Source organism: Garra rufa, chromosome 5, assembly GCF_049309525.1.
Source record: "Garra rufa chromosome 5, GarRuf1.0, whole genome shotgun sequence".
NCBI lineage: Eukaryota > Metazoa > Chordata > Actinopteri > Cypriniformes > Cyprinidae > Garra > Garra rufa.
The window spans coordinates 18,719,225-18,741,038 of record NC_133365.1 but is presented as its reverse complement, the minus strand read 5'-3'; the positions used below and the strand labels follow the sequence as shown (position 1 = coordinate 18,741,038).

At 36.5% G+C, this 21,814-nt stretch overlaps 1 protein-coding gene across 4 annotated transcripts in view; it reads right to left on the bottom strand.

Annotated features, from left to right (window-relative positions):
* The window catches only part of abr (ABR activator of RhoGEF and GTPase), a 225,784-nt gene that overhangs the window by 58,552 nt on the left and 145,418 nt on the right, over positions 1 to 21,814 (bottom strand). For all 4 annotated transcript variants that reach the window (XM_073839571.1, XM_073839572.1, XM_073839573.1 and 1 more), the window contains 2 exons: positions 12,530 to 12,627; positions 12,312 to 12,443 (listed from right to left, as the gene is read on the bottom strand). In XM_073839571.1, coding sequence (XP_073695672.1) covers positions 12,312 to 12,443; positions 12,530 to 12,627 — 230 coding nt within the window. The remainder of the gene's footprint in view (positions 1 to 12,311; positions 12,444 to 12,529; positions 12,628 to 21,814) is intronic.

The following is a 21,814-nucleotide window of genomic DNA, read 5'->3' as shown; positions in this document are numbered from 1 at the left end:
TTTGATGTTTATCTCCTTACCCCCAGGGCATCCAAGATGTAGGTGACTTTGTTTCTTCAGTCAATGGGCTCCACGGATTTGAGAGTCAAAAAAAAATACACAGACAAAACCAAATTAAACCCCGCAGCTTGTGACAATACACTGAGGTCTTAACACATGAAACAATCAATCTATGCAAGAAACTGAACAGTAGTTATATACATTTTTACCTTTGATCCACCACAATGTCCAACTGTCCTGAGCGAGATCACAACATTGTTTACACAGGAAGATGGTGGATACGACGGCTACTCAAAATGGTAGTTACTTGTGCTTATCCTGATTGAAAGATTAAGTTTGCTTGAACAAACTCTTCCGGGAGTGTTGACTTTCCACCGACTCCCAACTTTTGAGTCGGAAGTTATGGTTGCTTGCTCTTCGTTATATTCCGGCTGTTATGAACGTGCTCATTACAGTTGGACATTGAGGTGGATCAGAGGTAAAAAATGATATAAATACTGTTCAGTTTCTTGCACAGACCGATTGTTTTTAGGGATGCACCGATCCGAATCGGCCGAGATGCTTGCGCGTTTTGTCAGTAAAGCCGGTTCTGTAAGCAATCTCGGCAGATTCGGATCGGTGCATCCCTAATTGTTTTGTGTGTTAAGACCTCAATGTATGGTCACAAGCCGCAGGGTTTAATTTGGTTTTGTCTGAGTATGTTTTTTGACTCTCAAAGCCATAGGTCTTATTGACTGCCATTATATGACTGACAGACTGCAATGGTTTGAGTTAAAAATCTTTGTGTTCTACTGAAGAAACAAAGTCACCGACATCTTGGATGCCCTGACGGTAAGCAGATAAACATCAAATTTAAATTTTTGGGTGAACTATCCCTTTAAGTTTTCTACCTATTAGACTGTGTTTTATTAATGCTTACACCTCTTATAATAATGCAAAAAAAAGTATTTACTGAGCTGTAATAACTGTGTACAAAAACGATTACAAGGACTTGCTTTTACCACCTCTATTGATCATTTCTGTAGGAAACTGCAGTGATATGTACTTATTGTTACGTATTTTGCATCTTGCGAAAAAGTTACCACAGGTAATTTTTCATCATGAGATCAGGTAAAGCCCAAAGCCTAGTTAGTAATGTAGACAAGACATAAGAGGCGAGAAAACGGAATGAGCTCAATGGACTCGATGCTGTTCTCCTCAACCCGATGATGCCCTTGAGTCTAACTGTTTTGAGCTCTCTAAGCTCTGATGAATATTTGAATTGTGAGAGAACACAGACAGGAATCATCCTATAGCGACCCATTCTTCTGTTTCTCGAGAACTAAGTGAATAAAATAAGTCAATAAATACTAAATCAGATTAGACTTTCCTAAGAAAGACTCAGATAAACACAAGCTGGCAGGCTTGTGAATTTTGGTGAATTTCAGCTAAATTAAGAGGTTTTCACTGGGGCTTTGTGTTCCACTTCCTATCTAAACATAACCCAATTATATCAGATCCTCACTGCTAAATTCTGCTTTTATAACCAGATCGCTGCAGACTTGAATCTAGAAGGAAATGCCTTAATTTCACTAATCGGTAAACCTGGAATTAGTTAAGTAAAAGAGGTCAGGTTACAGAAAACAGCCTATAAACAACATGAATTAACCTGAAAACAGATTTGAATAGAATGAGCAGAAATAACAACAGAAGAATAAATGTTATTAGTAGTGATTTCTCAGCAGTGTGGTGTTAAACTGAAAAAGGGTTTAGGATTTACTTTAAGAGTTTTCACTCATAAACTGCTAGTAAATGTAACAAATACTTTACAAGAAACAATAAATAACACATTGAACATGTTGAACACATTACACAATTAAACATGACATTTCTAAATAGAATGTAGGGCTGCAACAACTAATCGATAAAATCGAATATTATCGATAATGAAATTCGTCAACAACGATTCTCATTATCGATTAATCGGGTCCGCCCACAGTGCACGAACAACTTCAGAGGATCACGTCAAATTACAGCACTGAATGACGCAATGCATCTAAAAATAGTGGAGAAAACAGACTGAGATGCTGCAGGAGAGTTACGTGATCCAAGCTGCCCAAAACATGAGAATTCGAGATCTTTGAGATCCGTTTGCATGAAAACTTTCACTTTACGGTCATATCCTTATCTGTAAATGTCACAAAATCACACGAGCATTTCCATTTATGCATAAAAGTCCATTCTGGCAGTCTGTGTTAAGTTTAAATCTTTATTGAATGAGCGTGTCAGACTGGAACACAGACAGGGAGACAATTCATACTCAAGCGCAAAATACATTCATTGTGCTGAAACATCTGTCGTTGAATGTTAAATTTAGATTTAAATACAACACGTAGTGCACGTATTTATGGAGGGTAGGAACTGTGGGGCTGTAACGGTGGCAGATTTTTACCACCGTGGTGGTAATGGACCAACTACGCCGGTGGCGCGGTGTTTTATATATAAATAAATGAGGCTGAAACATTATTCACAAACGTGCGTGGTTATTTTAGCAATTCCATCGGTGAACAAGCAGCCTACAAAACGCTAAAATAAATCAACGAAATAATACATTTAAATAAGAAAGTAGCCTAAATAAGTGTTAAATAGGCTATTAAACACACATTCGTTGCAAAAATTCCTAACAACCTCGACAGCTCATCAGAATTACTGGCCTATTTCTCTTTCTCTTCCCCATTGCACAGCTGCTGTTTTTAATAGCAAAGTAATTACATTTATTTTCATTTCTTTAGTTTATAAAGTTAATTTAGAAATATATTTGGAACACGTTTTGTTTGTGAAATTCAAGTTTTTGTTTTTTAAAGTAACGACCAAGCGGCAAGCGGCAGACAGATCAATTTAGCCTTCTCAAATCATCACGATTTAAATTAAAATCCTTATATATATATATATATATATATATATATATATATATAAAACTTAAAGCATATCACAATATTAGTTTAATCGTTTAACCTAGATAAATGTGTACTAATAGGCGCATATCCAATCGTTTGTGCGGAAAGTGAAAGCTTTGCAGGACATGGTGCCGCCAGCGCTATGTGAAACTTCATTTTTGCTCATAAATGTAAGAGTAATAAATTTACTTTAAATTATTACTTCACTACTATAAAACGAAATAATTCAAATCGAAAACAAAACTCTTTCATTAGCTATAGGCCTAATCCATAAAGATGCATTTAGGCTTTAAAAGCTCGTCCAGTGAGCAGATGGTGAGTTAGGATCGTCAACTTCATCTTTGCGACACTGACTACTAGTTTATTAATAAATAATTTGAATATCTCCTTACTTTTTCCCATGGCACATTCCTGGTAATTACTTTAGCTGGGGCTTTGCGGCGAGCATAAGCTTACTGCGTGCATTTGAACGCAGAACTCTGCTGAAGGCACTTGCGCTCGCTGCTGCTGCTGTTGGCGGGACACTGAACATCGCCACGGCAGAATAAATAGCAGAAACGCTGCATTTTATGCTTGTTAGTGTGTTTTTCTTCAGATATTTGTCTTTTCTCTTTATTATGACAGATGAATTGTTGTAAATTGTTAAGCACTGTGTTTTCATAGCATTCAGAATGTGGAATAGTGTGATTTTGAAAAAAAAAAAATTGAAATATTTAAGCCAACTAATCTATTAATCGAAAAAATACTCGGCCAACTAATCGATTATCAAAATAATCATTAGTTGCAGCCCTAATAGAATGACTTAAAGACTTACAACTTACACTAGCAATGTGTTGTTTGGTCATGCAAGAGCAAAAACTAGACAACGGAGGACCATTACAGCCAAGAAGCAAAAATAAAGGTTGAATCCTGAAGCCAGAAGACAGCCAAAAACAAAAAAAAACAAGTAAAAACATCAATACGCCATACACTATGTGAACAAATTTGATGATAGACAAAATACTGTAGGTGATATTCAAGTTGCAGCTTTTTTGATGAATTCAAACACATGCTGTCGCATGAAGACAGCCACTAGCATCAGCTGGAGTGGCAAACTGACGCCATTTATATGCAACAAATCTGTCCCACCAATTTGTTAGTATGTGCACCCTACAGCGAGCTTGTGTGTGCGAGCGTATGTATCTGCGGGCGCCATAAAACACCCATCTGTCAAGGTTGATGGATTCTGGGGCCTCTGGGGATTACAGGATGTTTGAGAGAAAGCGAGAGAAACAGAGGTGACATGACATATTACAAAAAAACATGATGGACGGAGTGGTTAAGATTAATGACTGTCCATAGAATTCAGATTACAATACGCTCCATGTATGAACGCACAGCCACTGGAAAACAATAACGGTGCACGGATCAATGCTCAACAATATCCACACGAAGACAACCCGAAGATGCCAAAACCAAAAAAAAAAAAATCAGGCCTGACAGACTAGTTCTTTATTTATTTTGTAAAATAAACCAGATCAGGATATAAAATGACGCCAGACCTCCGTGGCTAACCGCAAATCTTTCTAGAAAGACAAATAAAGTGTAAATGCTCTTTACGGATGATGAACCTTGGGTGCTGTGAACAAACTCAGGGCACAATCTATTCTAATACATGTCATCTGGTACCAAGCTGCCAGAAATTTTGAGCTGTTTTCTCTCACAATTGTGTTTTGAGAAGGTGTGGGTTTGTGGAAACACCTCAAAGTGCAAAAAAGTCAGTGGGAGGTACAGGACCAGGAGAGAGCTGTTGGCTGTTGTTTGTGTCCATAGAGAGCTCTAGAGGGGTTCAGGCTGAGATGAGGTTCTGTTCTGTTACAGTTACAGGGAACAAGAATAGTGCCTCAAAGAGAACATGATGTCCTGGTTGAACCACTGGTCACATGGACTATTTTAACAATGGTCTTACTACCTTTCTGAGCCTTGAACATGGTACTTCTATTGCTGTCTATGCAGAGTTAAAAAGCTTTTGGATTTCATCAAAAATATCTAAATTTGTGTTCCGAAGATGAACAGGCGTTACAGATTTGCAACGACATGAAGGTGAGTAATTAATGACAGAATTTTCATTTTTGGCTGAACTATCTCTTAATAAAATGCTATTATAGTGTAAGATATGACTCTGTTTAAACTATATATGTATTAAAGAGTGCATTATATTGACAAAGCATTGCATTAGTCACTTATGGGTAATAGAGGGGGATACAACCCCACCCAGAGAGATCATTATAACCGAAAGAGTTTCCACAAGGACATTCAACACAACACTTCACAGCCGAAGAGCTGAAAACACATGAAAAGGCCATAAGATACTGACTAAAGGGGAAGAGATAAAGCAAAAGCAAGTCATGAAGAGAAAGAGGACTCCCTGAGGGAGCGAGGAGGAGGCTGGTGAGGAGAGGAGTAAAGCATAAAAGCAATCTTACACACTTTCTGCCTGTGAAACGCTGCGGTTGTCGTCTGTGGCATTATATAACAAGCCACTACAGAGAATAGCAAAACATCATATCGCTATCTACATCGATGTAACACTCTCAGGTCACTGTGCTTGAGATGATGAAAGCGTTTAGAAAGTTAGACATGACTGATTTTCTGCTTGAAAATAAAAAGTGTATGCAAACTTGTCTTCAGTAGTTTTTGACACTAGTTCTGGTACTTTGGAACAGCGTACAAATTGGTGTCCAACAACTTTTTAGAAAGAATTAAAAGCACAAAAAGATACAGTTGAAGTCAAAACTTTACATACACCTTGTAGAATCTGCAAAATGTTAATTATTTTACCAAAAAAGAGGGATCATACAAAATGCATGTTATTTTTTTTATTTAGTACTGACCTGAATAATACATTTACATATTGTATAGTCCACAAGAGAAGTTGAATTTATAAAAATGACCCTGTTCAAAAGTTTACATACGCTTGATTCCTAATACTGTGTTGTTACCTGAATGATCCACAGCTGTTATTTATTTTTTATTTTTTTAATGATAGTTGTTCATGAGTCCCTTGTTTATCCTAAACAGTTAAACTGCCTGCTGTTCTTCAGAAAAGTCCTTTAGGTTCCTACAAATTCTGTGGTTTTTCAGCATTTTTGTGTATGTGAACCCTTTCCAACAATGACTGTATGATTTTGAGATCCATCTTTTTACACTGAGGATAACTGAGGGACTCATATGCAACTATTACAGAAGGTTCAAATGCTCACTTATGATCCAGAAGGAAACACAATGCATTAAGAGCTGGGGGCATGCAAGTATCTTCTATAGCTTCTGAAGATGATATTTAGGGAAAACAAGAAAAATGTACACATCTTTATTCTGTTCAAAAGTTTACACCCCTGGCACTTAATGCATCGTTTTTCCTTCTGGAGCATCAGTGAGTGTTTGAACCTTTTGTAATAGTTGCATGAGTCCCTCAGTGTGAAAAGATGGATCTCAAAATCATAGTCATTAGTGGAAAGGGTTCAAATACACAAAATGCTGAAAAAACAAATAATTATCTGAAGACCAAAGGGCAGTTTAACTGTTCAGTGTATTTTAGGTGTACTTTTAAACGGGGTCATTTTTATAAATTCAACTATTATTTTTTCTTATGGACTATATATATGACAAATATCTTAATCAGGTCAGTAGTAAATAAAAAATAACATGCATTTTGTATGATCCTCTCTTAATTTGGTAAAATAATTAACATTTTGCTGATTCTGTAAGGTGTATGTAAACTTTTGACGGTAAATAGACAGATCACAGTGACATTAATTGTTAATCACTTAAGCAACATGTCTTTTCAATCAAGCTCCCTAAAGCTTAATTTGACAGGATATGTGAGTGTTTGTATTTCATTTGTCATTTAGTGACAGATATTGATTAGTTTTCCATAAGAAGAGCCGGCTGGTTCACTCTCTACAAAAGAGGATCAGCACTTAAAAACTCTTTAATGGACAATAACAGACGAAACCCCTAGAGGTCAAAGATCAACTCCCAGTGGTCCCAAGCCAAGCTGATACATATGCTGAAATACAAGGCCTGAGTGATATTAATGGATCACACCAGCTTCTGACTTAATCAGGATGATCCTGGGCTTTAAGTAACACCATGTCTTAACACAGTGACAGCAATGAAGTCATTCACTGAGCTGTGATGCAAAGCTTGTTCTGATTGGCTCATTTTGTTGATTTGTTGTGGGCAGAAAAAAATGACTTTGAAATTTGCTGAGGAATGTAGATAAACAACAACACATATAGTGTTTTAATGACTTCATTAATAAACGTTGGCTTATTTCTTCCATAGAGTGACTCAATCTTATAAACAAGCCTTATTTTAGACATGAATCATGATCATGTTGCTTTGTGGACGTGAATAGATGAATATTATTTTTCCCATCCTCCTATAAAACGTGACTGTAGTACCAGGGTCCATTAAAAGCAGAAGGGAGTTGCTACAAATGTGACCATTTAAGGATTTTTACATGTAGGAGCCAGAAAGTTGTTAAATAAATCAGGACCTCTCCAGGGAGGGAAGGGAAACATTTTGGCTCCGTCCACCTCAACCAGCGAAGTTAAGAAAACAGACGCTCAGAGGGAAAGATTTAAACAGAAGATCAGGCCCAGATACTCAAGATGGCAACACAATCACACATTACATAATCGAAATGAAAGAGACTGATTAGTTTGGAGGATTGTGATTTTTAGAGCATAAGATGGTCCAGATGTTGACCTAGCCCTCAATACCACTGCTCACGGACAAGTATAATGAAGCATTAAGTGCCTGGCATGAATCTAATACTATCCTGAACACATGAATGACAATTTAACTCTCTGTAATTCCCTTTATTTTCATTCCCTTTTGTCAGCTTTTTTGCAGAATACTATCTTACACAAATAATAAAGTAGTTGTCTTAGTTTCACAAATCAGACAGCAATACTGGCTAAATTGTAGGGTCAGAAAGCTTTTAGATTTCCTCAAAAATATCTTAATTTGTGTTCTGAAGATGAATGAGGGTGAGTAATTAATGACAGAATTTACATTTTTTAATGAACTATCCCTTTAATGGTAATGATACTTTTTAGTTTCTACAGATCTATAGTAAAATGGTGGTATATTTCACTACTGCACATTTCCATACATGATTACATCCTCATGTCTCTCTGTAGCAGCTGTTATCGCATTAGAGGGATGTGATGAGGTTTAGAGAAGGCCAGCGGACAGGTGCAGTATGACTTTAATTAAACCTGATAAAGTCATCAAAGTATCTCATTCTTTCTGAGTGATGTATATTTCCCAGAGTACAGCTGCCCACTCCACACTCATTACCCCTCTCATACTGTACTGTTTGTGCACGTGCCATCATTATATCCACAGCACAACATATCATTCACAGATGCATTCATGACAAGTGTTTAAAAATGTGCTGCTCATTAGTTCTTTAAAAAGAAGTCCCAAACTTAGACATACAAACCCAACTAGCCAAATGAACTGGATGCAGAAAATGTCAAGGTCACACATTGATTTGAGCAAATATATAATGTCTCATTAACCTAACTTTCAAATGAATCTAAATCAGCGACTTGTACGTTGGACAAAGTCTCTTCTCACCACTCTTTAAACACTCTTTAAACCTTCTTAAACACAAACAAGTCCTTTCACATGCACAGAAAGAAATGACTTTAGTTTTAGAAGTGGCTTGTCTTCCTGTCCAGGAAGGTAGGTATTAACTAGAAGGCCAAGCAACCAAATATCTATATACTTTACACCATAGGACAGAGTTAAATGGGCCATAGGTCACATTTACTAAAGAGTGAGTGTAAAGTGCACCTCTATAAGAGCAGCTGTGCCCTTCTCACTTTGAAGACTTGGTTTCTATTACGAGGGAATATAAGACGGTTGTTTGGCAGATTGTGCTACTTCCTTCAACAAACACCCATATACAGTGAAACCCTGTGAAAGTTTTTGCAAAAGCTTATGTGCTCCAACATACAGGCCTATGATTTTAAGAAACACAGTTTTTAAAATTGATAATACAGTGGTGTGCAAAAGTGTTAGTCCCCTTAATGATTTTTTAATTTTGCATGTTTGTCACACTTTAATGTTTCAGATCATCAAACAACTTTAAATATTAATCAAAGATAACACAAGTAAACACAAAATGCAGTTTTTTAATGAAGAGAAAAAAATCCAAACCCACATGACCCTGTGTGAAAAAGTGTTGGGAGTGTTTGGAGTGGCCTAGTCAAAGTGCTGACCTGAATCCTATTGAGATGCTGTGGCATGACCTTAAAAAGGCGGTTCATGCTCGAAAACCCTCCAATGTGGCTGAATTACAACAATTCTGCCAAGATGAGTGGGCCAAAATTCCTGCACAGCATTGTAACAGACTCATTGCAAGTTATCGCAAACACTTGGCTGCAGTTGTTGCTGCTAAAGGTGGCCCAACCAGTTATTAAGTTTAGGGGGCAAACAGTTTTTCACACAGGGACATGTGGGTTTGGATTTTGCTTTCCCTTCATAATAAAAAAACTTCATTCAAAAACTGCATGTTGTGTTTACTTGTGTTATCTTTGATTAATATTTAAATTTGTTTGATGATCTTAAACATTAAAGTGTGACAAACATCCAAAAAATAAAAAATCAGAAAGGGGGCCAACACTTTTTCACACCACTGTATATTTGAAAATGTCTATATTATTAAACAATACTGGACATAATCAGATTCAATATACAAGTTCACTTCCAGAGTGAAAATTTCCTGATACTTTGCTCTCCTATGTCATCCAAGATGTTTATGTCTTTCTTACTTCAGTCAAAAAGAAATGAAGGTTTTTGAGGACAAAATTCCAGGATTTTTCTCTATATAGTGGACTTCAATGAGAAACAACCGGTTTAACTGGGTCCAAACTGTTGTTTTAAATACAACTTCAAAGAGCTCTACACGATCCCAGCAAGGGATAAGGGATAATAAAGGTCTTATCTAACGAAACAGTCAGTCATTTAAAAAAATAAAAATGAATAAAAAATAAAAATGTATATAGTTTTTAACCACAAATGTTAGTTATGCACTAGTTATGCACTGACGGCTGAAGGTCTGGAATTCATGGCAGATTTCATTGGCCAAGGCCCGCCCATAAGGCCGTTTGACAGACATGTCAAACAACCAATCACAGTTTGTTTCGTTCAGCGTCACGTTTCGGGGTGTGGAAATGTCCCCACAACAACAGACTGGCATGCAACAAGTCAGTCATTGATATAACCGGCATTGAAAGTTAAATAAGAAGAGGGAGAACAAGCAATAAGTCAGTAATTTGTTCGCGAACGTTGCAAAAGTGTAACAACAATGGCGTCTGCATAAGCACCTCTTAGCAAAACACAAGAGTAAATCAGTCAGCGCTTTGTTTCCCTGTGGACCGAAAATAAACGCGACACTCGCGTCTCCCGGAAATCCGATCAAATTCAACTAATCAGATGACGACTTCGACATTCCTGAAGTGTTTCCAGTTAAGTGTACCATATGCATCAGACGTTTAGCCAACGTTCCGTGGGCGTGACGTCTGAGGCTGAGACTAGTTATGCTTATGCACTAGCTTGACTTGTTGGAAAGGTCACGCGTGACGTAGGAGGAAGCCAACCCAGTGTTTACAAAGCAAACTTGCAAAGAAAGTCAAACTCCCTTTACAAAAAAAAAAGGTAAAACAATGATTTTGGACTATTTTAAAGTTGGCGGAGAAAATGTCACCGAAGTACACAGACTAAATTAACCGTGCGTGACATTTCCAACATTTTATTTAATGTGTAAAAATGCGGACATGCATCGCAGAGCTAGTGCAAGATGAGCATTTGTGGTTAAAAAGTATTTATTTATTTTTTTTAAGAAAAAGGCTGATTGTTTTGTTGGAGAAGACCTTTATTCCTCAGCTGGGATCATGTAGAGCCCTTTGAAGCTGCACTGAAACTGCAATTTGGACCTTCAACCTATTGACCCCACCTGAAGTCCCTTATATAGAGAAAAATCCCAGAATGGTTTCCTTAAAAACCTTTTCTTTTTGACTGAAGAAAGAAAGACATGACCATCTCGGATGACATTGGAGTGAGTGAGGAAATTTTTATTCTGGAAGTGAACTAATCCTTTAACTTTACACCACACTATCAGATTTTTCCAGCCTTGAAGTCAGTTAGGGGTTCACACAAAATGTTTTTTTTTTTGCATTCCACTGTACGTTTCCATTGTTTTTATGTTTAAACATGCACTACCTGGACGTCTTTGAACGTCTTGCTCATGTCAAGATTTTTGCAATGTTTAAAGTACAAGTTAACTAATATTCAACTTTCTAAAAAATGACCTTTTTTACTCCACTATCATGCATATTGTCTTTTTAAACACAAAAATGCATTCTGTGTGAATGCCCTCTCACAAAATGATTGTAAATGGCCTAGTACTTTAGTGAAACCCAGTTAAAACCATTATTTATAGCAAGCCCCAAAAAATGTTGTTTCTGCAACTTTCTGAGGTAAAGCCTATATGTCATGGCATACAAAAGATGTTATATGCCCCAAACCAATTAAATGCAACCCAAACTGCAATCAATTCTACTGGCCAACAAACCTCTCATATCTGCGACATACACACCACATTCTCTGTGAAAGCAGAGAATCATCTCTTGTGCTGTTAATTCACCTCTGGCTATGATCCCAAGAGAATAACATGAACATAAAACAGAAATAAACCTCCAGTGCAATTAAATCCACCTCGTTTTTAGCCCCCATAAGCTGCCCTAGATTTAAAAGAAGAAAAACGAATGCAATACTTTCAGAACAAATTTGACTGAGGTTTAAGCATAAAGCTTAGAAAACAAGACAAAACGGCTTGATAATGACTGTAAAAGAATAGCATTAGCGGCTAAAATGGTTGTCGCAACAATAAAGATCAATGAAAGATTTATTACAGTAAAATGAAAAAGGCATGTCTCCTGAAAAGGAATTTTTGGGTTCGGGCTGATGCCAGTCCTGATAGCAGTTTCTAACGTCAGCTACATACCGCAAACACATGTGAACACACTGATTTCAACACATACACACTTGCTTCAATTTAACTGGGACATTTCCCATGTATGTGAAGTGTGGGTTCTCAGGCAGTAAAGCAGCCCATGTCAAAAATACAGCACCACAGCATACCATCTGCAGAGCACACGGTCAAACCAGACAACAATAAATGACTCACATCAGGAAACCACTACAATTTAAGCCTGACCTTTTGTGGTCTAAACCAGTCTGGTGGGGTCTACTCACAGACCTAAGTGTTTGCTGTTTGCACACATATCGTGGTTTAGCAGTGTCTCTTTGTCCTACCTGTACTTGGCCCTTTCCCATGATCTTGTCCACAATCTCATTATCATCCTTATTGAGCTTTGACTTGTCGTAACACTTCTCGTAGCACAGGATCCGCAGACACTGAGAGCCCTCCAACTCGATTTCAAACTCCTATAGGAGGACAAATGAATTAATGACAGATACATAATGGTCATTGGTCAGATGACTCTTATTTATTATAATGATAAAGAGCTCACCTCGTTCCACTGTGGTTCTGTTGTGTCTCTGAACACACGTGTTATGGCCTTACTGACGAAGTATCCAAAAGAGTCCACCTCCAGCGTACAGTACAGATCTACAGAGAACACACAATAATAACCTCATCAGAAAAAAAGGTCATTCGAAAGCTGTTGTTTTATACACACACCTGCACAAACATAAAAGTTGAATTACATATCAGTGTGCTAAATTGCTTTTATGTTTGACACCAATAAACAACTTACAATAAGACGATCTATTTTACTTGGCAGCAGAACTTATTTAAATTTGAAATGAACAGAGTTAACAATATTTAACACAGAGGCAAAGCTTGGGCTGGCCAACCCATTTACAACTTCTGCTTCTGTCTTTTTTTTTCTTGACAAGAATTGTGTTTACACTGCAAAAAAATGTTTTTCTTACTTGGATTTTTTTGGCTTGTTTCCAGCCAAATAATCTGAAAATTCTTAAATCAAGAATGATCATCTAGACAAGTAAAAATGATTTTCCTGTTTTCAGAAAAAATACGTCAAAATTAAGCGAGTTTTTGCTTAGAACAAGCAAATTAATCTGCCACTGGGGTAAGCAAAAAAAAAAAAAAAAACTTATTTCAAATCGAAAACAAGATTATTTTTCATACCCCATTAGCAGATCATTTAGTTTGTTTCAAGCAAAATCTCACTTAATTTTGACATTTTTTGTTTTCGTTTTTTCTTTTTTTAGTTTTTTTTATTCTTTTCTTGTTCAGCCACAACAAACTGGAGACTTTTCAGACGTGCACTCTACATCGCCATAGTGCCAGGCACTAGTCAAACTAACGTGCAAATGATACAGCTAAAAAAGCATGCACAAATACAGCAGTGTATTCTATATTATCATCAATATTCAATATTTGCTACTCGCAAAAATAACAAAAATGTACATAATTAATATACACATTGTTCTAAAACTTGGAATCAGTATTTTTCAAATAAATCAATAGTTTTATTCACACTGTAAAAAAAACAATTTGTTGAGTCAACTTAAAATAATGTCACCCTGCTGCCTTAAAATTTGAAGTTTAGTCAACTCAAAAAAGTTTAGTCAACTTGAAGTGACAACACAGATATTTGAATTGATTTAACTTAACATTTTAGGGCAGCTGGGTGACAAGCCCAGCTTTTACGTTTAACAAACAAAATTTTTAGTTTCGCCAACTCAAATGTCTAATTGTCACTAAGGCTCAATCCCAATTCTACCCCTTACCCCCTACACTTAGCCCTACCCCTCCGTTTGGCACGTGAAGGGGTAGGGGTGTCTCATTTCTCTTTTGGTTGGAGGGGTAGGGGTAAGGGGAAGGGCCAGATAGCCCTCCAAACGAAGATTTTTCAGGACCTCACTTCAAACGAAGGGCTAAGAGAAATTTCCAACATGGCTGCTCACTCGAGCAAGCAGACTCAGAAATATAAGTAATTTTTGCCTTTAATAAGGATTTTGATGACAATGTTTCATTATATGTATATTACCTTCAATCTTGTGTTTGTGTTTATGGTGTTGTTTTGTAAATAAACGTTTGCAAAAAAATCGCTAAAGTTTGCTAGCAGATAGCACTGATTGCACGATATTACAAAATATATTTTTATGTCATTTACACTTGACTGCATGTTAGAAACATGAAAGACCAGTGGCACGGCAATTTGCAACGGTGGTGTAGTGGAGGGTGTACGCAGGTATACGGTGTATACACACTTTCACTTTTTAAATCCCCTCTAATGCGCATTATTCAGTAGTGTCCTGCATTCGCCAAAGTCATGGCAGTCCACCACATCCAGTCATGTGAATAAATGTAAATATTCGCTCAAAACACCCAATAAAGGCAGTGATGATGCAGTCAGGACTGTGGCGCCGGCTTGCTTTGAAATGTATTTGATGATTGCGCCTAATGCACCTGCGCCCGCTCACCGCACCAGTAATTTAAATCAGTACATAATAATAAAAACGATACCTTACAAATAAAAAGAAGCTGATTTTTACGATCAGAAATTTCTTAAACCAGTGAACCCCTGTAAACATTTTAGTCCAAGGATTCAGAAAACGAATGCGTTCAAATAGAAAGTTCAAAACGAAATTCACAAATTAAGCATATATACTTCTCCAGGCACCACTACACTGATCAGCAATTTGCCGCGCATGTGATAATATAATGCGTTGTTTGTTTTGCTTACGGCCACATGTGAATGAACGGTGCGTACACCGTACATTTGTACTTTTTGCAACATGACAACATTTTGACATCTTGGAATGAGTGATAAACATCTGCGCATGTCCTCTGACGTAACATTAGGAACTAGCGACAACCTATGATGACGTATCACAGTGTTGTAGTGGTGTCCCATTTCTTAGGGGAAATATTTTAGCCCTTCCCCTTTACACTTTGTTTCAAGGGACAAGGGGAAGGGGCGAGGGGTAGGCGAAGGGGTAGAAAATAGAATTGGGATTGGGCCTTAGTATAACATTTCAAATTGACTAAACTTATTTGAGTTGGCTGGACTTGAAATCTTAAAGCAGCAGGGTAACAAATTATTTTAGGTTGACTCAACAAATCGTGCTGTTGTTTTTTGGTTTTTTGGTTTTTACAGTGCAGTAAGAATGCATTAAATCAATCAAACTAGACAGTTTATATCGTTACAAAAGATTCCAATTTCAAATAAATGCTGTTTTTTAGTCATTTTTATTTATAAATAATCCTGCAACTGTTTTCACAGTTTCCATAAAAAAGATTTTCATCATTGATAATAATAAGGAACATTTCTAGCAAATAAGCATATTACATAGATTTCTGAAGTATCATAATGATGCAAAAAAATAAAAAAACTTGTTATCATATGAATGAATTACATTTTTAATATATCTAAATGGAAAACCGTTATTTTAATTTGTAATAATATTTCACAATATTATTATTTTGACAAACAAAATAAACGCATAAGAGACTTTTTTCAATACATTTAAAAATCGTACCAACCCCAAACTTTTGAATAGTACTGTACCTTTTAGTTTTATTACAATAAAAATAAAAATAAGTCATACAAATCCATGCACTATACATTTTTGCCACAGTTAAGGGGGTTTTAGGCATTAAAAATATGAACCCCATCCCTTACCAATCATCGTAACGTAAAACCTTTCACGGTTTACAGCTTTAATAAATGTGTTTATATTAACTTAGCACTTTAGCTTAGTGCAGTTAAAGAAAATTGTAGCCTCAGTATGATTCATTTCTTGGTGTTTATTAATCAAGGCATGTACTGTAAGTGTAGCTCTAAATCTCTTCATGGTTGACCGTGTAGACATGGTGTCAGCATTTAAATCCTTAAATGATTTTTCCACCCTGCTGGTCTACCATCTATTTTCAAATACATCCATATGTGTCAATACCGACACACAATACAGTGATGGTCAGGATCTAAATGGGGACATCACATAGACTTCTATTGTTTTATACCCCTAAACTTTACAAAAAAAAAAAAAATGTCTGCCGCAGTCTGGACATCCCCAAAGGGAGGTTTTTAACAATTTTGTCAGGTTTTACTCACTTTCTCCCCAAAATATGGTTTAGTAGCTACACACACACACACACACACACACAAAGGAACAGGCGCACAAGGTGGGTGGGACACCCACCAATAAACACAGCAATTGTCTTATCTGTCTGTGCCTTACAATAACCTCACGTGCGCATACATTTCTTTAATAGTAAATGAACTTTATCACATTGCTATAGTGTGTGTGGCCCTCTGACAGATTGATGGATTACACCACACCATGACCTCTGACCTCTGCAATGTGTGGGGTGTATTGTTGAGACAGGAGAGAAATGAGGTGATGTTCAATTAGCATGGATGTGGTGTCACACAAGAGCGGTCGGCTTCAAAACACACCGTGGGGCTTGTGAGCGTGGCTTTAACAGGAGTGTGCAGTCAATCAGGCCACTGGTAATTGATAGTCTGGTGTGTAATGTGTATGTTAATAAATGTGGGGTGGATGTGTTGCTTAATAATGAAGCTGTACTTGCACACATACACACCAGATGTGTCGGCACACTTGCCGTCAGTCCATGACAAAACGATCATATTAATGAGATGTCACCACAATGTCACCAGTGGGAATTTTGGGATTTTCTGCAAGGCCTGGTTTTTGTTTCGGGGGCAATCCAGTTTAAAAAAAATCTTGGTGGTAGCAACCTGCCCCTTGTGAAAAAGAAGCACACTTTTTCAACATATTAAAGGGTTGGTGGTAAACGTGGTAGTTGCGTTGCTGTCTATACAGGATTTCATCAAAAATATTATAATTTGTGTTCCGAAGATTAACAAAAGTCTTACGGGTTTGGAATGACATTAGGCTGAGTAACTAATGATAGAGTTTTAATTTTTGGGTGAACTATCCCTTTAAATGAAAAGACTTTTACCCAAACCCATTCTGTCCCAGACTTCAAACATCTCAGTCAGGATTTCTCCACGTACGGCCCATTTCCTGCAGTCCTACTGGCCTTGCTCTCAATACTAAAAACATGAAATAAGGGCAAGCTATATCTCTCCTCATGGTCAGAGGAGGCTTTAGATTTTAGCAGTACCAGGCACAGAAACCTAGTTCTTCAGAGAACAGGAAATGTATTTATAAAAACACCCTGTGAATCAGGACAGAGAGCGACGGTGAAGGAAGGACGGTGATCACTGAGTGTATTGTAAATCGACCCTTGATGAGAGCAGTGCTTCCGTGGAGCATGTTTTTAAAAGGGTTCAGACGCAAGAGAAACCTTTAGTGGGCTCTTAAAGACTGATATAGTGCACCGTCATTACTTCGGCCATGCTTTTGACTCAGCGTGAGAGGTTTGTGTAGTAAAAAGGTCAATGAGAAGAGGTCGTTTTTGAGAAGAGGTGCCATTATATAAAAAAGTGATGAATAAGTAATTTCAAAGACATAAAACTAAGAGGTTTGGCACTTTTCTGCATATGTAGAAAAACAATAACCACTGTTGGTTCTGTTATACAAAAAGTGTAATTGTTTGAGGTTTTAAATTTGAACCATTTTGGAGGTTTTAAATTTGACCCAAATGTTTATGGTTGCCCCACACAATGGTGAATGGGAAGTGTCGTCATCTGGGGGAGGAACCGCATCCTCGGGGTGATGTTCCCAGATGAAACGAGATGGTGATGGGAGCCATATGGCAGCTAGTCGATTCACACACATACAGTTGAGGTCAAAAGTTTACATACACCTTGCAGAAACTGCTAAATATTAATTATTTGACCAAAATAAGAGGGATCGTACAAAATGCATGTTATTTTTTATTTAGCACTGACCTGAATAAAATATTTCACATAAAAGATGTGTTCAAAAGTTTAGATAGACTTGATTCTTAATACTGTTGTTACCTGAATGATCCACAGCTGTGTTTTTTATTTTTTTTTATTGATAGTTGTTCATGAGTCCCTTGTTTGTCCTAAACACTTAAACTGCCTGCTCTCCTTAGAAAAATCCTTCAGGTCTCACAAATTCTTTGGTTTTTAAGCATTTTTGTGTATTTGAACCCTTTCCAACAATGAGTGTACGATTTTGAGAGCCACCTTTTCACACTGAGGACAACTGAGGGACTCATATGCAACTATAACAGAATGTTCAAATGCTCACTGATGCTTCAGAAAGAAACACGATGCATTAAGAGCCAGGGGTAAAAACTGAAGATGCACAAATATCATATTTATTTTATCTAGTACTGCCCTTCAGAAGCTACAGAAGATACTCACATGTTTCCCAGAATACAAAATAAGTCAAATTTACCCTGATCTTTAAATTCAAAAAGTTTAAACCCCCTGGCTCTTAATGCATTGTGAAGGAAAAATCTTAGTTAATAGTAAATAAGTGTTCCCTATTCTAAAGTGTTACCAAAATATCTTATATAAATAAAAAATAACATGCATTGTATGATCCCTCTTATTTTGGTTAAATGATTAACATTTTGCAGATTCTGCAAGTTGTATGTAAATTTTTGACCTCAACTGTATACTGTAGACGTAAAGATGAGTTTGACCCATTTGTTTCTATGCAGGGATAGTGTTCCACTGATATATTTACATTTACGTTAGCAAAATTTTCAGCAGCCATTACTCAAGTCGTCAGTGTCACATAATCAGAAATCATTCTAATATGCTGATTTGCTGCCCAAGAAACAAAATTTCTTATTATCAAACAGTTGTGCTATTACTATTTTTGTAAGGTAATATGTGACCCTGGACCACAAAACCAGTCATAAGGTTAAAGGTTGTATCAGCGATTTCTAGCCTGAAACATAAAGTGTCAAATTCAGCTGAGCTTTCTTCACGATCCGCTCGCTGCCTGCCCCATAAATTGTCTGTGAAAAAAACGCATCTCTCTGGTCAGCCTAGGGTCCGAGATATGCCAAAAAAACAATCGGCACTACCAACCTTTCCACAGATAAACAAACAGTGTTCCAACCAATCAGCGTCAGGGGTTTGGTGTTGTGGACTTTCGGAACAACAACACCAACACCAAACAACACCAAACCCCTGACGCTGATTGGTTGGAACACTGTTTGTTTATCTGTGGAAAGGTTGGTAGTGCCGATTGTTTTTTTGGCATATCTCGGACCCTAGGCTGACCAGAGAGACGCGGTTTTTTCACAGACAATTTATGGGGCAGGCAGCGAGCGGATCGTGAAGAAAGGTCAGCTGAAATTGACACTTTATGTTTTAGGCTAGAAATCGCTGATACAACCTTTAAATTTTACAAAACTGAGATATATACATCACATGAAAGCTCAATAAATAAGCTTTCTATTGATGTATAGTTTGTTAGGATAGGACAATATTTGGCCGAGATACATCTATTTGAAAATCTGGAATCTGAGGGCGCAAAAAAATCAAAATACTGAGAAAATCACCTTTAAAGTTGTCCAAATTAAGTTCTTAACAATGCATATTACTAATTAAAAATTACATTTTGATAGGTTTACAGTAGGAATTTTACAAAAAATCTTAATGTAACATGAACTTTACTTAATTTCCTAATGATTTTTGACATAAAAGAAAAATCAATAATTTTGACCCATACAATGTATTTTTGGCTATTGCTACAAATATACCCCAGCGACTTAAGACTGGTTTTGTGGTCCAGGGTCACATATGGTAGTGTATATAATGTACTTATATTTTGTGTAGGTTCTAAAATAATTCATATAATAATATATATTAATATAGTGGTCCACCAATATGAAATCCGTTTTACTGTTTCCAAATTCAAGTTTTCCATTTTAATTTTTCTGGATTCAGGTTTTTTTTTTTTTTTTTTTTTTTTTAATTTTCTAGACTCTGTTTTAATGGTTAAAAAATATGAATCAAAAAACATGTCTAATGAATTGAAATCACGAAACTTACATTCACAAGTTAACAGCAATTTATTAAATTACATTTTTAAGGCCCAATGAAATACATTTTACAATACATTTTTTTTCTCAAATTCAGTTTTATTTTTTAGTTTTCCGTTAATTTTCTGGATTCCATTTTCATTACATTTCAATAATCAAAAGCATCTCTAATTGATTTAATTTATATTCAAAAAGATTCCAGAAATACTGTGTTATGTGTGTACATTTTTTTCTGGTAAATAAATTCTGGTCAATAATTTTTGTGGTAAATATTCTTAAAAAAAAAAAAAAACATTGAATAATATTGAATAATCTTCAAGTTAAACCAAAATATTATTTTGTCAGTATTTTGAAGTTTAAAATTCACAGACACTAGTTCATATCGCATTTGGATTTAAGCGCACAGACCTACTTTATTTTGGATTTTGGATTCATCCAACATTTGGCAAATTCCGTGACATTCCACGTTATACAGTACATTCCATTTTTATGATTAGATTCCGCGATTCTGTCTGCGTTTTTCGCATCGCAAAAATGTTTACACATTATTCACAAAAAATTAGCAAAAACTTTGCAAAACTATTATTTATTGAGAAGACTGATACATCTACTGCTGTATTAACTAGCCATATGCAACTGATAAGATGGAAACTCCATAAAAACAAAATGAACAGAGTTTGGAAAGGTAAAAATAAATCATTTACTCAAAGTGTCAAAAGTTGTGGTTAGTATTCTAGGTCAGTATTTTCTCCCTCAAACTCTTTTTATCAGGAAGCCAATGTCAACGACCCAGTTTTCATTAATGGCCCAGAGCGAGGATTTGGATGCATTTCCTGTCAAGAGTGGTTCAAGGCCTTTAATAAGACTTGGAGAGGAGGATTCAATCAGCGGCTGAGATGCAGTACATCCCAATATAAAAAGATACTTAAACACCTGCATATCCATATGCAGAACACATGTTTGCGGTTACTGTCACATTCAAGACAACCACAACACAGCAAACTTGACAAATGACAAATGACTTCAGACGAGCCAAACACAAAAAAAATGAAGCAAGAAAACAAGCATTCAAAAAACCTCAAAGCAGTCTTACACAATGGCTCTTTTGACTTGGTCTTGAGGAAGCATATTGTGCGATTTATTAGGGTTTAAAACAGACGTCTGATTGTTATCAGAGTTGAGCTGATCTACAGAGTCTGCTGGCCATATGCGTCTGTTATGCAAATTCACATTAGCATACTGTACATAGACGTGATTTGGGTATTTCATTCAATCCCTGACCTCATAAAGCAAAGAGGCGTAATGTGTAAATGTATATGCAAATATTCATAATTGAAGCCCCCACAGGACAAACACTTACAAATGATACCGTTATGACCCGCCAGCCACGGCGTCCACAGTGCTGCTGACGTACTTGTGTTACGCTTTTTTTTTAACGCTAAATATATTTAGTAATTTGTCCTGTGTGATGGCGCCAAGTGGATTTGAAATGGCAGACAATTTTCAGATACAGATTCATCTCTGCCACTTTCATCTATACCAAAGGGAACTTACATAACAGAGGAGTTTCTATGTGCATGAATGTTGTGCAACTCCCACAGTGCACTTATTTCATCTTTGCAGAGGCTTTTTTCAGCCTGATTTAATATCAACATGAAGCTGTTAACATAATGAAATATATTTCTGATGAAATATAAAACAGCACAAAAAATGCTGTTCTGAATAAAATTCTTAGCACAATATAGACTTATTTCAGTGTCTGAAAACAATGATAACGTTTTTGTGGCAGAAAATGAGTTTTCAAGTAGCAGTCTATAGAAGCCATAGAATAAATTAAGGTAAATTTGAGTTTATATTTTTA